This window comes from Uloborus diversus, chromosome 9 (genome assembly GCF_026930045.1).
Source record: "Uloborus diversus isolate 005 chromosome 9, Udiv.v.3.1, whole genome shotgun sequence".
NCBI classification, from domain to species: Eukaryota; Metazoa; Arthropoda; class Arachnida; order Araneae; family Uloboridae; genus Uloborus; species Uloborus diversus.
In genome coordinates, this window is record NC_072739.1 from 81,595,955 (window position 1) to 81,613,659 (window position 17,705).

The window sequence follows — 17,705 nt, forward strand, 5'->3', positions numbered from 1 at the left end:
TTATAGACCAAAAAGTGAGAGATTAAAAACACATAATTCATTCTCTCAACTGTTCATGATCTTTACGATACATATGTCCCCACACCCATTCACAGGAATTAAACCCTGTTCTAGATTAAGCCACGTTAGCGGCCATCTAGACCTTATTTGGAATGTAAATAAAGTTTTGTACACAAAGTCAGCTAAAAAGTGCAGCTTTGGCTACTATACATAATACGTACCCTCCCAAAAATTTCTTCAAAAAAGGAGATAGAAATTGCTGTGGGAACTACAGAGGTATTAGCATACTGAATAGCAACTATAAATTATACAGTAAGATAATTAACAATAGGCTACGGTCGATTATGGATCCATTACTTCTAGAGGAACAATCTGGATTCAGGAAAGGCAGATCATGTATGGATGATGTGTTTGTAGTAAAACAAATAATTGAGAAGCGTCGAGAATTCAATCTAGAAACACCTATGATTTTTATTGACTATGAAAAGGCTTTTGATCGTGTAGATAGAGAGAAACTGTGGTCTATAATGGAAAAAAGAGGCATTCCTGGACATCTAATCCAGTCCTGTCAGTCTCTTTATCAAAATACAGACATACTGATTGATACAGAGAAAATCAAAACTAATCAAGGAGTACGTCAAGGTTGTGGTTTATCCCCAACCCTTTTCAATATTTATATTGATGATATCCTGCGTACTTGGAAAGCATTAGTTAATGCTGGTATTAACCTAAATATGTCAACCTACGTTAATACATTACTCTTTGCTGACGACCAGATTATTATCCAATCAAATGAAGACGATCTTCAAAGATCCACCTACATACTCCACAAGATATGCCAAGAATATAATATGAAGATCTCAATCCCGAAAACTAAAACAATGGCATTTAGGGGTAAAGAGCCAATTAGAAGTAAAATTGTTATTGATAATAGAATTATTGAACAGGTGAAGCACTTCAACTACTTAGGATGTGACATCACCTTTGACCACGACAATGATGTCCAAAACAAACTACATAGGTTTCAACACTTATGCGGAACCCTTACAAGAATCCTAAAGGGAAAAACGAGAAAGGACACACAACTGAAGTTCTATAAGGTTATGGCGGTGCCAACCTTACTATACGGTTCTGAAACATGGACTTTGAACAGTCAAGAAACTAGTAGAATTCAAGCAGCAGAGATGAAGTATTTGCGATCACTGAAGAACTGCACTATCCTAGACAAAATAAGGAACGAATCCATTCGAAAGGAATTACAGTTATTCAGCCTCAATGAAAAAATCACCGAATATCGCAACGATTGGAAAAACCATGTTCGACGTATGGCACGAGGGAGACTTCCAAGAGCTGCCTTTTATTACAGCCCAAGGGGCAAACGAGACTGTGGTAGGCCCAGGAAACGGTGGGGCGACCAAGAAGCCGGAACAGGCTATATGCCTAATCCTTGAAGAAGAAGAAGAAGTGTATACAGATGGTTTGGCTGAAGATGCAATAAATAATGCTGGTGTTGGTGCATATTTAAGTACTTTCAGTCTTAGCTATGCGGTTGGGAACAGGGTTCCTACACAATTCAGATAAAAAAATTCCATGACTTTTTCACGACTTCAGAAAAATTTTCATGACCTTGTTACACGAAGAGAACAGTACTATTTAATGTCTAACTTGTCCATTTTAGGAAATGGACATTAGCAAAACTTAAAACTTCTACATGAATGATACTACCTCATTGAAGCACTTTCTTGTGACTGAAAAAATATCAGTGCACACTGCATAAACTAAAAAATCTATTCTTATTTGTCATTACCATATAAATTTAAGTAAAGTAAAAATGTAGTGAATGCAGCATTCTGATGTTTAATGGTGTAAAAAATATTTAATAAATATGGCAGAATAGTAATGAATGGGACAAAGTTTGAATGAGTCATGACTAAGTTTCTAATAGCAAATTTACTTCATAAAAATATTCCCCTTTGGTATCAACAGAGCATCTAAGTATACATGTTACTTGACAGCATTTTTGTTCATTAAAGTAAAGCCACGTTTTTCAATATATTCACTTCTCTAAACCAGATATTTCAGCTTATGGCCACATGAATCACTTTCGCAAGCCCTATGTTGGGCACCACTTTCCCCTATTTCTATGCTCTACTGCCCGACTAAAGTCATTATTTACTAAAGCCTTTAACAAATTAAGATAAACTCTGATAAAGAGAAATGATTTTTTTTACGAGTGGCTGAAACAGGGTTCATACTCTATTTGGATGAAAAAATTCCATGACTTTTCCAAGACTTTTTCATGACTTCATAAAAATTTTCATGACCTTGTTACATGAAGAGACAAGAGAATAGTACAATTTAATATCAAGCCTGTCAATTTTTTTTGGAAATGAGCATCAGCGAAACTTTTACGTGAATGCCACCACCTCGTTGAAGCACTTACTTGTGATTGAAAAAATATCAGTGTTCACCAAAAAAACTAAGCTATTCTTGTTTGTTTTTATCACATAAATTTAAGTAAAAATACAGTGAATGGAATATAATGATGTTTAATGTCTAACATTATTTTTTTGTAAACAGGCAGAATGATAATGAATGGGACAAAGGTTGAATGACTCATTAATAAGTTTCAATAAATTTGCTTCAAACGTTGCCTTTTAGTATTAACAATGCATTTAATCATCCACATAACTTAGCAGTATTTTGGTTCTTTAAAGTAAAGTCACATTCTGTAGTAAATTAATGTTTCTAAGCCAGATATTTATTTTTAAAAAACATTCAGTAGTGAATAAATCTTTTGATTTAAATGTACTTTTATTTGCACATATTCAAATGCATACTAATTAATAGGTTTAAAAATTCTAGAACATAGTGTTCGATTCCTGACATTGAGTTTCGTGGGTCGTATGTTGGGCACTACTGTTTTAGAGTATTAGAATTCCCCTATTTCTGTACGCTATCGCCTGACTAAAAATCTTTATTTTTTAAAACCTTCAACAAATTAAGATAAACTCTGACAAACTTAATTATAAAGTTTTTACGAGCGATTGAAACGAACTCGGATGCAATCGAATTGCATTTTTGGGTGGATGTGGCACAAATCAAGATTGTGCAAGTTCGCTACTATATACAGAATAAAAAACGTAAGAAGTGTTGAAAATAATGGTAAATTCAAAATGGGCAGTGTGCAAGCAATAAAATCACATTGCAAAAAAAAAAGACGAGCGGCTGCAACAGAAGTGGATGCAATGAGCTTTCAAAATTCAGATTTGTTTTGGGGATTATTCAATTCTCCAGTTTTAATAGCTTTTAGGAGCAATACTGTTGAATCACTCAAGATTTTTAATGCTCTTTTAGATACAGTTATTTTCTCTTTGCCCAGGACATTTTTCCATGAGCTTAAATAAATATCCATGAATTGAATGAAAATTTTAATTTTCCATGACTTTTCCAGGTCTGAAATTTGCTTCTTTTTTTCCCATGACTTTCCAGGATTTCCATGACCAGTACGAACCCTGTTGAAATGAACTCAGACGCAATTGAATTACTTTTTGAATGGGATTGACAAAAATCAAGAACATGAAAGTCCACTACCACAGAACATAAAATATAAGAAGTGCTGAAAATAATGGTGATTTCAAAACTAGTGATGCCCCAGCAGTAAAATCACATTACAAAAAAAAAAAAAAAAAAAAAAAAATGTGAATGTTACAGAAGTGGATGCAATAGGATTCCAAAACTCAGTTTTGTATTTGGGATAATTTAATTTTTCAGTATTAATAGCTTTTATATGCAATACTTCTAAATCACTCAGGATTTCTAATGCTCTTTTAGCTAGTTTCTTTCTTACTGCCCAAAACATTTTTCCATGACTTAAAATAAATTTCCATGACTTTTAATGAAAACATCAATTTCCCATGACTATTCCAGGTCTGAAATTTGCTTATTTTTTTCCTATGACTTTCCGGGATCTCCATGATCCGTACGAACCCTGTGGGAAGCACTATGACAATTTTGATGAAGAGATATTGATAATTTAAAAAACAGTCCCAAACACAATATTGTATTGTTTCACAAGCAGTTATTTTGTCACTGACAAATGCAAAGAAATAATGAAAATGCTCATGTCCATTTCTGTAGAATAAAACTATTTGAACTTAAGAAAATTAGGAAAAGTGCTGCGCTCCAATGGAATTTGAGTCATTGTGACATTTTTGGAAATGAGCAGGCTGATCAATTTGATAAAACTGGATCTCTGATTCTCCTCTGCCTCTGCGCAACATACACGACTTTTTTTTTAAACAATCTGAAAAAAAAAAGACTTGATTTCTTCATATAGTGATGCAGCTGTAAGTAAAAAGTGGAATTCCCTGCTTGATAAAAGTAATAAAATCCCCAATCCAGAGCTTTGGTCTGTTGGAGTGGCTTGTTTTGGTGACATCACTGGACATGACTATATGCAAAAACATCTGCATAGAATTGGAGTAAAGGATTCACCCTGTTGTCCTCTCTCTGTGTCACAGGGTGAGATGGACTATGATCATCTTAGAAACTGCCCCATTATTTTAAAGTTTTGAAACGACAACTTTAAGGACACAAAATCTTATTCACATTATTATTTTACTTTTTCATTTCATTGGGCTGCTCATCAGTTAATGGCAGAAATGCAACAGACGGGCATAAGATAAAAAAAAAATTTTTTTCAAATACGTCTCACACAAAACTTAATATTTATGACGAACACCAAATTCTTTTTAAAATTTTCAACAACATTTAGGGTCAAATTTACAAAATATTTGAAAAAACACAATAATATAGTAAAGTTTTACAAAATTAGAAATAAAAATACCAACCGTGTCCATATCCATGGTATCACAGATTTCATTCTTAATTTTGATATTGTTTGTTTGATCTTCATCAGGTAACAAAGGAGCAGTAGATGCTGAAGAGCTCTTAAGCTCCGAAACATGATCTGATTCCTTGGATTCCGTACTTGAAGCCCGCAACAGATCAGCAACAATTTTTTTCCTTTCTCTTCTCCATGCTCTCTCTTTCCTTAGCAAAGATTTCTTCTGTAGACAGTTAAATTTAAATAAGTATAACAATATGAAAAGCTAAAAATATGAACAAGATGCAAACAATTATGGAAGAGGTTACTTTCAATGAAAAAAAAAGGTAAGAAATATGAAACTTGAATGCGATTGCCAATTGTGAGAAAAAGGAATAATTTTTACACATCTCTGATAGCTTCGATGTTTCTAAGGTTTAGAACAAAATGGCTAAAAGAAATGCACGGCACACAGTAAGTCAAAGCATGAGTAAATATTAAGCCTTTTAGCGATATTTTAAGACCTTTAGGCAAGAAACAAAGTCTTTTTTTAAGCAAATAAGGCTTTTTGAAGGAGCCTGAGAACGTCACTCGCATAAATCTTTAAAACAAAACGGCTAAGAGAAATGTACATAGTAGTGTCTGTGGTAATTTGGGTATAAAAATTACCCGTTTTGAATTTGAAGTTGAATGACACATTTCAATTTTTTATTTCTTTTTCTTGTTCCAACTTAGCATTGACTTTTTAGAATAGTCTTCTACATATACCATGCAAATGGCAAATATAAGTTTCACTATTCTTAAAATTACCCACGGATATTTGAGCATAGTGATGATTAGAGACTAAAGCATGGTTTTAACAGCTGAACCATCTTACTTATTTTTCTCAAACTTAGGTTGAATGTTGGTATAATATAAATAAGATGACGCACTTGAATCTCATCAAAACGAACTCAAAGGGACCTTTAAAATTAATTTGTCTTAACTGCAGTTCGTCTAATCCAAAAAAATATAAACAGCTTTATGTGTGTAAATACAATAAGACAGAGATCACCACAAATGTAGTTCGTCTTATGAGTCATAAGATAACTTTAAGGCTGAAAATGACACAAAAATAGCACAAAATGATGAGTGTTTGTTTACATTAAGTAATGTTTTGTGACAGAATATTTACACATATTTGAAAAACCCATTGTAATCAGAAACAAGAAATATATGCAATTTGTTCCATATTAATTGGGAAAATATAACATTCATCTTTATATTTGATTAAAAATTTGACCCGAGCCATTTTGGCTTTTGAGGCCTCTATAGGTTTGCCCTCACTATTCTTTAATTTATTCCCATATTTTTTTAATAGTGGATGGATGACCCATGATTCTATACAGCTTGTGGATGGCCTGAGAAAGGCCATCATCTTTATATTTTTGTGCTTTGGAATAGATATGTCTCGGCAGTTTTAGGGGATCTTTGGTTAGAAGTTTTTGTTTATATTGCTATCCTCTTGGAAAACAAAACTTCTATCAATATTAATGTTGCCAACACTAATGTTTTTAAATCATTAATTACAAGTAAACTATCAAAGAAAAATGTTTCAATGAAAAATTAAAGCAATAAATACATACCTAAATTAAAATAAACATACAGTGAATGGTTAATTGGCAGCTTGCCTTCAATTATCATCTTCAGAAAATTAATCTCATTTTTTATCAATTTCAGAAACAGTGTTACAAACATATTTTCAGGGTGCACTTGTAGTAGACCTCAAGATTCGGAAAATTTTCAAGTGGCCAATGGCCACTAGACTCGAAAAACTTGGTGGCTACCAGTTTTACAGGGTTTCGGAAACAACGCTCTAGTATGAGAATGGGGGGAGGGGGGGGGGGTTCAATTTGTATTTTTTGAAACAAATATTATGAAAGTGATGCTAAAGGAATTCTAACAAGAAATATAAATTATATTAATCATGGTGATAAAAGAGGCATTGGGTGAAGGTTGGGAGCTCCTGAAGCAAATGGTTCATTCCATCCATTTGAAAGCTTCATTAGAAAAAAAAATCATTAAACCAAAAATAAAGTAGTGTACACAGTAGCATGGTCCCACAGTGGGAAAAAAAAATCCAATAAAAACAACAACAACTTCCTTTAAAATCTTTTTGTAAATCATTGCAAACGCCATGGCAGTAAAAATCAACATGCACTTTTCAGGTAACTAATTTAATGAAAAGAATTAATTGTAAGAAAATTAGCATGAAGAGAATAGAAAAAATATTAGATAAACATATGATTTGAATTTTTTCATTAAGATTATTGTTTTTTTTTCTGTTTTTTTTTTTCTTTTTTTGGCATAAAAATAATTAACTACATTCCTCCTCCAGTAATATGCAATTTGGCATTTACCATTTCCAAAAAAAAAAAAATTCTTTTTGTATTATTTGAACTAAGAGTATGACCAAACATGGCGACTACGTTCCATTCGCAGCGTCTCCATTTTAGACTATGAAGGGAAAACATGACTATAAAGAACTATGAAAATGACTATGGAAATCATGACTATGAAGGGAAAACAATCAAAGGACTGGCTATTTGGCTTATTTTTTAATCTGATTCGATTGAAGATAAAAAAATTACAACTCAGGTATTCGAATAAATAGAAACTAGCCCCCGTTGTTTAAACGATTTTCAATGGAACGTATTCCTACTCGATCGCGAGTATTAGGGTCCACATCACAGCAGAAATATAAGATACAGTTTATACAAATCTAGTTTTTTTTTTCTTTCCATTTTTAATGATGTATAGGATTTTTCATGAAATACAGGATTTATGGGACAACATGGAACATTGATTATGGCAATTTAATGATAAAACGGGGCGCAAAAAAGGGGGGGGGGGGGGGCTTTGTGCGGTCAAAAAAAAGTTGCCTTTTCAAGTTTTAAATTCATTAATTTGCCTTCCTATTTTTACAATTTTCAGAATAAAGGCTGTTTCAGTTAATTGGGAATCAAATAGGATCGGAACAACCTTCAAGGGTTTATGTAAAAAAAACCTTTTTTTTAAGAGCCAAAATTTACATAATATTTTCATACTTTCAGAACAAGATTTAAAGCAAAACATAAAACTGTTATAAAATTTTAGACTAAGTAAAAAAAATTAAGATAATGAGTAAATTTTTGAATTTGTAACATAAAAGTAGTTATGAATAATAATTAATCCTTAAAAAATTACAATTAAGACAAAATAGTCAGTTTTTAGCACATAAGCTTCTAAATCAATTAGAATTTTAAAAAATGTTCTGGAGATAAAATGTTGCTTTTTACCAGAAAATAATTATGAATTACCCGGAAAAAAGGGCACATTTTTAGTTGTTATCAATAGTTTGTATTGCAATAAACATCCAATGCCATTTTCGGAAAGTTAGGCACTTAAAAAGTCTTGTGTACTGCCATCTTGGGAATGACCAAATATGGCGGCTACGACAAAATTAAGAAATAATTTTTTGAATTTGTAGCATGAAAACAATTTAAAAGTAATAAATCTTCGTGAAACTACAATTCAGTTGAAAAAGTTTTTAACACATTTGTGTCCAAGGCAATGAGGATAAGATTAAGTTTTAAGAACAAAATTTTTTTTTTCTCAAGAAAATTATATTTGAAATAAAATTAAAAAAGAAAAACAAGTAGCAGCACATTTTGGGTTGTTTTAATTAGTTTGCAGTTAAGGAAAACATCCAATTCTGCTTTGTTTTTGGAAACTTAGGCATTTAAGCATTGTGTCTACTTCCATTTTATGAATGACCAAAAATGGCGACTACGTTTCATTCGTAGCTGAAAAGACTTTTCGATTAAAAAACGATTTTCCCAATTGACCCTACCATCCGCAGGCTTGTGCTTTAGAAGCAGGAAAGTGTTCTTCTCCCGTTAAATTTGTGCATAATTCCTGTTTACCCTAGGAATTTTTTTCTTTGGAACTATTGAGGGGCAAAAAGGGGCGGAAGTTTTTTTTTTTTTGGGAGGGGGGGGGGTGGTGTTTTTTTTATTTTACTGCCAGCGTCATTTTGCCTCAAAACTTTTACATTTTTTTTTTCAGGAAACAACGATAAAAATGAAGATTAGAACTCAAGGTACAAAATTATCTGTGAAAAAATTGTAAAAAAAATTTTTGGGGCAAAATTTGAAATTTTCCTGACATTTTTAACTATGTCATTTCCCCTGACAATTCCAGGTTTTCTCGGAGCGTGTGGAACCCTGTTTAATAACCGTATTTTTCTGCGTATTATCCGCGGGCGGCCTATAATCTGCAGGTTCTAAAATGAGCCTGAAGAAAAAAAAGCTTCGTATAATCCGAGGCTGTGTATAATACGATGTAAAAAAATAAAGTTTGAATTTAATATACCATTTGAGCAACTAAACTAAAAACGTGAAAAGGTAATTGCTTTGAAGGCATAATCAAAATTAATCTGAAATATAATCTAAAATATAATGATTTCTTCTTGAAATCATGATTATAGTACGCTAATTATTTGGAAAACATAGTCAAGACAAAGGAGCAAGCGCTCTAATCTTGTGCAAATGGCTTCCTAATTCACTGTATTCTCGCTTATTTTACATGGCCTGAATCGCGTAAAAGGAACTTTCAAACAACGTAAAATAACCAACATACAGGCAGGCAGTGAGAAAGAACATGCAAGCTTTGTAAAATAAACAACATTCAGTCTGAGTACGGTCTCTATCGGTGAATCGTACTGATGCATCTGTGGAGTGGTGTGGAATTCTTTTCTCGCGATCTAAAATAAAAGTAACCCCTCAAAAAAGTTGGCGACTGTAGAAATTTTTTGGGATTGCCAATTTTGAAAACAGAATCGCCACGTGGTGAGTGGGGACCGTAAATCTTGACCTTTAACTTGTAGGCAAGGATATTGTTTATAACTGCAAATTTTTGCAGATATATGAAATTATTAGTTATCATTTTATTTAATAAAATAAAATGTATATCCAAATTACCCTAGACCCTAGCTCAAAGCATGAGTGAAAATTAAGATTTTAGTAACAGAGTTTGGATTTGGACAGTCAAAAACTGGTTTTGGACAGGACAGGTGGTTTTTACCGTCCAAAACTGTCCAAAATTGCCCGAAAGCATCTTAAATTGTCCAAAAGTAGAATACAGCTAAAGTGGTCTAATTTAATTAACTCGTATTTACCGATATATTTGTAATGTATAAATATTAATAAGTTTTAATGTTCTCTGAAATGTTAATTTTAAAAAATATTTTACTTAAAAAATTGCCAATAACTTTAGAGGATTAAAATTTCGTTATGTAAGATTTTGTAGCGTGATGAAATGAAATTCATAACACTATACCAAGAAAACTAATTTCAGTTCCATTTATAACTCAAAGGAATAAATGCTATTAAATATGTAGTATTTAAGTGCAAAAAAAAAAAAGAGCTGAATATTTTTCAAGGTTTCTGCATATAATGAGTTTTACATGATGTTTTTACAAAAAAAAAAAAAAAAAACATAAATAAAAGAATAACTTGATAACTAAACGTAAGCACTTATATTTTAAAACTTGTGCAATTTTTTAAAAACATCTTTTTTCTAGGAGCCCCATTTAACAAACCTCTACCTAGTTTCGCGTTTTAGCGAATTTTTTTTTTCTTGGCGAAAATGAAGGCAAAAATCCCTATTTACCAAATAATACACACCAAATTAACAAGTTATTTTTAACAGTTGAATTTTTTTTTTTAATTTGTTAATTTGAGTTAGGAAACATATAATGGTTTTCCAAATGAAAAATCTATCTTGTCTGAAGCAGAAAAAGTCTTTTCTTTGAATCAGCAATTTTTGATGGGCGAGGTGGCAGCCAATGAATAGCGAATATGATGTAGAAAATGAAAATCAAACTCCCATTAAAAATTATTTTTTCTGATGCTTTACATGGCCTGAAAACTGTAAAAACATATCTCATGCAGCACGCTGTGTATAAATGAAGCAGTATTTTCTTCTCCATTAAATCGAAAGAGAACTATTTCGAGTCAAGTATCAAGAAAATTGTCAAACATCTGTTACTCAGTACTTTAAAAATTTTAAATTGAATAGTGCGTAATAAGTCTTGAAATAATGAATAAAAGTGTACAACACTTTCTAATTATGGATATGTTTCTGCAGTTGCTTATTAGGGCTTTTAGATAAAACGAGTACAATTTTTAAATATATTTCACACCCGAATGACCTTGATTTAACGCATAAAAGTTTCGGTCCCGAAGAATTCGTGAAATTGGGGTCCGACAGTATATTACATACTGAGACAACAATAAGCAAACACTATAGTAATTTAATAATTTTTAGAAAGACATTATTGGCATTTTCGTAATGTAGATTGGTTGACTAGTTTTAGATCATGAAATGGTGCAATAGTCAAGAGAAAAAAATCTTCATGAAGCTGTACTAATTCTCGAATATATTTTTCCTTCAGTCGAAAAGTTGCCATCTGTTGCATTTAAATCGATAAAATCATTATATTTGAACTTTTTTTTTTGCACACATGCATAAAAATAGGGAAATTTGGTTATTCTTATTAAAAAAAATACATATTTAAACTCATACATACAAATTGGAATTTTTAATGAAGAATTTGACTTCTATGTAACTAGACTAGAATCAGCTGCATTACTGGTACACCCATTGTATAAATTTTCAATATAAAACATTACCTTGATACATTTTATTCTGTTTTTGATATTTTCTCACAAAATAAAATTTCTCTAAAGACAGATTTGGACACAAGGGGGACAGAGGGGTAAAAACCATGGTTTTTACTGTAGTGTTCAAAACCTTGCCAACCCTGTTTAGTAATAATTTAAAGCCTTTAAGTAATGAACAAAGCTTACTTTGTTTTAAAAAGTAAATCAAGCCTTAATCAAATAAAAATTTCAAAAAGCTCGTTGGTTTGGCTTTTTTGTCTAGGTTGTAGATGCATACAGATTAATAGAATTATTCTCATTTTAAGAATATTTACCATCTATAATTTTAAAAACAATAAATACCTTGTCACCACAACAAGAGGATTTTTTGTCTTCATACATTACACAGGAGTGATCCCGTTTTGTAGAATGAAAACACTGCCTATTCTTTTGACAGTCAAAAATACTTGGCAAAACACCATGTTTTAATTTCAATTTACAGCCAGTTAACTTATGTTGCACCATATTGACAACGTCATTTTCAAGCTACAAGAGAAAATATTGTATTGTTGAAAATTATCCAAATTCTTACAAAACAAATTGAATCATCAGAACAACTAAACTTATAGCCTTATTTAAAATGAGGGACAAAACAAGAAAATACGAACTACCTGTTAGATTAAAGGATGAAATTAGTGATCTCCAATGGCGACAGAATGTTCAAATGTGAAAAAAAAAAAAAAAAAAAGAATGGCACTTAAAAAATCATCTGTCAGTCATCACTTTAAAAAATAAATTAATGAACTTGCAATGCAAAACAGGCATTAAGTAATCAATAAAATCTTTTCTACAAAAATCAAGAGGCAGCTTTTATGAACTAGTTTATTAAAAAATGCATTACTTGCATTAATCAATGCATGAAGGATAATAATTTTTAACAAATTAAAAAAAAAACCTTGTCTAGTATTTGGAGTAAAATAAAAGTGTATGGGGTCTGGTGGGTAAAGTGGTCCTATAAAATCTAGGTTTTCAGACCAAAGTAAATAATAAATACAAAAAAAATTTTTTAAACTTCATTTTTTGTTGTTGCTATTTTACAGTACATTAATGAAGAACACAATACACTGAATTTTTGGAAGAAAAAAAAAATGATTTAAATTCATAATGGCGCTTTCTTTTCTGCATGTGTTAATGATCTGAGGTTGGGTAAAGTGGTTATAGTTAGAAAAATTAGATGTAAAAACCTTCATAAATAACCATAATTTTTTTTAATGCTCAGCACACCTAAGTCTTTTGAAAAAATTAACTTTATTTAAAAAAATTACAAATGTTTAATGGTTAACTTTGATCAAAAGTTGGTTCAATAAGAATTTTAATAATGTTTTATTCCTGGATTTCATCAATATCATCAGAGAAGGTGTGATGATATTCAATATTTTATTTCTTGGGAATATATTGAAGATAGCTCCTAAATAATGTCTAAATTACGTAATAAGAAAATATTACACGCAAAAAGAGTTACAAGAAAATGTTATTTTACTGAAAAAAAAGGGAAAAATGGTTAATCTTTATCTATTTATTCAATGTATGCAAAATACTTCTAGTTCTAATCTTCAATCTTTTAACCGAAATTTAACGCTTTTTTTAGGGGGGGGGGAGGGAGGGGGGAATATATTATTCTAAATAAATTTAAAATTGTGGTTGCAGAAGAAATGCTAAGAATTTACTTATATTATAGGATTATAATCTTGCGTTTATTGAATTGATGCATATCACATTTAAGCTCAGGTTAACTTTATCCAGTTTACCTTAAAAACAGTACTAATGTTTATTTAAGTTAATATTTAACTGATATCTGCCATTTCATTAACAATTAAAGGATTTTAGATGAAAGATATATGTTAAGACTAACCTCTGACCACTGTGCCCAAAAAAGCGACACAAATTTCCCCATTGAAACAATGATTTTCAATCACTTTTACAAATTAAAAATGGAACAAAAAACCCTTTTTACCAATTAAATGTTAAGGTAAAAAATGCCAATGCTGCTTTTTTACTAAGGATTCTGGCAGCAAAGAATAAAAATCAGAGTGACTATTAAAGCTGAAAACTGGGAAATTTGGTTAGTATCTAGTGGCCGGTAGACTCAGCTTTATTAGTGGACACTTTTTAAAACTACAACCATGTTTCAAATTTTTATTAATAATAAAAAAAAAGTATCATCAGAACATCGCTCACACGCAAGAAAGGTGACACAAACAAAAAACATAAAATTTTACAGAAGAGACAAAAAAAAAAAAAAAAAAAGAACAAAAAACACTTTTAGTACAGTGCAAAACGAGGAAAAAGTTCAGTTTCAGAGCATTAGTAAATCATTTTCAAAACCATAGGGACCTTTATGATGTTTTTCCTGTTGTAAGCAACATTTCAAACAGTTACATATTTTTAAATGAACTGCAAAATTTGTGTTTTGAGTTGTGTTACTTTTTTTTCCACCACGCGATCGCTGAGCAGCCAATGCAAGGCAGGGTTCAAAGTGCAAATGACAGTACACTGCTACAGCTGAATTTCTCCCTCTAGAGGTGGGGAAAAGAAATACATTGAGGGTAGCTCGGAACAGGGGAAGGGGAATGTGGTTCGATTGGGAATGCGAGTATGGTGACTAAGCTAGAGTGGTGACCGGGGCTGGCGATCGATGACACATTTTTTAATTGCCATTTTTGCAACTTTAATTGCCACGTGGCGAGTTGCGAGCGCTAATTTTCAGCTTTAGTGACTATAAATCTCCTCCACTTTTAGTGAAAAATGCAAATAACTTGCACAAAAATGAAATACAAATTCAAAAACTGCATAAAAGATAATATCAATGTTTTTAATTTCTTTTTTTTTAAATAAAATTTAAAGCTATGGTGATAATGTAGCACTACCTGTGAATTATGTCTTAGAAAATACAGACACTGCAGTGCTAAGCACAAAAGTTATATCTGTACTTTTTATCAAAATTGAGTTATAGTCACCACATGGTTCTTTGTCAGGTGATTCACCCAAATACAATGTTTTATGGTCAATTGTAAAGAGAAAATATATTTTTTAAAATTCTGAAAAAGTTGCATCTGAATCAAGTAAATGAAAGTGCAAAATCAGGTGTTTAATCAGGAAAAACTACTACTTTAGCAGGGTCGTGGGCACTTGGAATAACTTACCGGAAGAGGCGGTAATGAGCAAGGGAGTGGATAGCTTTAAGAGGGCCATTGATCTTCATTGGGGACTAATTAATTGACTAGGACCAGCCTAGCTGGGCCCAGAGCCTGTTGCTGGTCGTCACATTTGTATTTGTATTTGTAAAACTTTAAACAGTAATTGCTCATTTTAAACATAGGATATGATTTTTGTGCTTAGCACAGCAGTGTAAATCGTCATTAGCAGAAATTAAAGAATTTATTTTTAAAAATTTTAGGTTTTCTCTCTCCCAAGTAAGAAATAGTCTGCAGACTTTCCCAGAAATTAACGGCACGCTGTTTCTGCAGCCAGGATTTAGCAACATACAATAAGTACAATACAGAATGCATATAATAAAATATTACCTATAATGTTATTAACAGCATAAGATACTACTTTAATGACTGTGATGAATCTGTCTTAAGTTCTTAATGCATCTACATATAGATATTTTTTCCAACGCCCTACTTAACAATAATTTATAGCATATTTAAAAAATGAAGCATTTAAAATTGGCATTGTCACTACACTTTGTAGAAAAGAAATAACTGAAGAAGTTTCCATCCTTTGAAGTAAATGAAATTGTTTAAGGAAATATGGAAGACAAATTAGAGAATATTACTAACACTGACTGATACAAGAATATAAAGTGAAATTCCAATACAACGAACTTGAAGGGATCACAAATCTTGTTGCATTGGTATTTTGTTGTAATGGGATTTCACTGTTCTGCAAAGATACTGAATCTTAAATACAAAATAATGTTGAGGAAAAACTTTAAGGAAAAAAATATTATTAAAGGAAAATGTATAAAAAATCTAAGGAGAAAGTAATAATAAATTTAAAGACAATATAGAGGAAATTAACACACTTATGATTAAGTACTATCTAATACAACAAAACTTGGCTTATTACCATCAAGTATTTTTCATTAAAAATACCTATTATTTTCCTGGGAATAAATTTTTTGATTTTAACCCTTACTTCAAACCACTATTTCCTACTTTGAATTCCGAGCTTGAACATTCCCGCTGATTTTCAAAGTCCCCTACACCTACAATTAGACTGGTTCCCCAATTTTAATTGTATAGTATAATCTCCAGGCCTTGAGGCCATCCAAATTTTGTGTAGTGAATAACTTGGCTAATTTGACCATCAGTGACATGTGCCTTTTCAATATCCTTACTTGTAAAATTTTCGAAGTCAGAGAAGTAACAAACAAAATTTTCTACAAATTTATTCACTGGTTCATCTTCAGCAGAAAGAAGCCTAGAAAGTGCATTGGCTAAAAGCAGATCAGAACCTTTCTTGTGTGTGTGCTTCATAGTATAGTCATAGTTAAATAAAATTATTGACCACCTTTGCATTTTGCATTTGCCATTTCAGGAAGTGGTTTATTATGACCCAATGTAAGTAAAGGTTTGGAATCGGTCTTGATAACAAATTTCTGACCTTGAAGGTATTTATTGATCTATAAAGTCAAGGGCATAGTTAAGAGTTTTAGCAGCCCTGCGCAAAATTTGTTTTAATAGCCGATAAATAATTCTCTTCCAAAACATAATCCGCTGTAGTGTGTCACCCAGCTGTATAAGTTAGTTCGAGATTTTTAAACATAATTACAAAGTGTTAATGTGAAAAATATGACACAAAATATGGTTGCAAAGAAAATTTTTGGAATCCAAAAGAGATGTAATTGATGAAATAAAGACTGGTATCCAATTGCGTTGTTTTCAGCCGGGGGGGGGGGGGGTATGAAATACGAAACTGAAATCTAACTTCAGAATAACGTTCGGAAAAAGAATGAAAAGTTTTGACCTTTTTCTGCCTTTTCACCTATTTTTACTACTAGCAGAGATCCTTTTGAAACTAACCTATGCAAATTTTCAGCTTCCTAGATCAAACCAGGGTTTAAGTTATGTTCAAAAGTTCTTTAGCATAAAAGCTAAAATTGTGGGAAAAGTTTTAGCAAAATGCTAAAGTGTTACATATTCGCATATCTTTCTAAATAACTCAGTGTTTCCATCTCCAGTTCAAAATAAAATTCTTATTTCATCTCTATGTTGTACTTAAAGAAATAAGTACAGCAGCTATTTTTTTAACGTAAAAAAAAAAGAAAAAAAAAACTACATATTTGGGTTTTAGAACCTTGCACTCTCTTCCTCCTAATAATGCAGTTATTGAGAGTTATTTACTATCTATGCTATTGAGAAGGACATAATGCCGGAAGACTAAGTGTTGGTGACTTCATAGTAATTTTAAAATCTTAGCTTAAGAATAAAAAAAAATTAAGTTGACTATCGTCATGCTGCTTCCTCTCTTGGATTATACATCGTTTCTCTCTCTCTTTTTTTTTAATAATTTATTTTTTGTTTGAGCAAAAAAGCGAAAATGCTTTACTTTGTTTGCGCAATTGAGATGGTGTTTTCGCATTTTGCGAAAAATGCGACCGTAGCGGAAACCCTGGATCAAACCTAGGATCTCCGAAAAATGTGAGCCAAATTGGCGGATCAGCTTTTTGCGCCAAACTACCAAGTTTAGACTAAGTTTACAGAAAGTTTTATCACACTGGAAGCCTGAAGTTTTAGGGGTTTAAAGTACAATTAGCTGTTAATACATTCAAGTATTTTCGAAATTTGAGCTCATTAGATTTTTTATAGCATGCTTTTAAACTCCTGAAAAATCACAGTGGGGACATTTTTTTTTCCTGTATTGTAAGTTGTTGTCATAAAATCTGAACAAAAATAATTTAAAGGCTCGTACTTTGTGATTACATTGTAAAAATACTTGTTTTTTAATGGGTTACAGTTTCAAAGCTTAAACACCTAAGATAAATAAATACCTTTGTGCTGAATAGTAAAGTCAGAACAAACAACGTAAGTAGAAGCACATTGTGCTTCTACTTACGTTGTTTGTTCTGACTTTACTTAAACACCTATTTTCTAAAAGATATTGTCATTCAAAGTGGCTATCAAAAC

General features: G+C 31.6%; 1 protein-coding gene across 4 annotated transcripts in view; it reads right to left on the minus strand.

Annotated features, from left to right (window-relative positions):
• LOC129229325 (cellular tumor antigen p53-like) overlaps positions 1–17,705 on the minus strand; it is a 78,255-nt gene that overhangs the window by 40,946 nt on the left and 19,604 nt on the right. For all 4 annotated transcript variants that reach the window (XM_054863612.1, XM_054863615.1, XM_054863614.1 and 1 more), the window contains 2 exons: positions 11,875–12,057; positions 4,854–5,072 (listed from right to left, as the gene is read on the minus strand). In XM_054863612.1, coding sequence (XP_054719587.1) covers positions 4,854–5,072; positions 11,875–12,057 — 402 coding nt within the window. The remainder of the gene's footprint in view (positions 1–4,853; positions 5,073–11,874; positions 12,058–17,705) is intronic.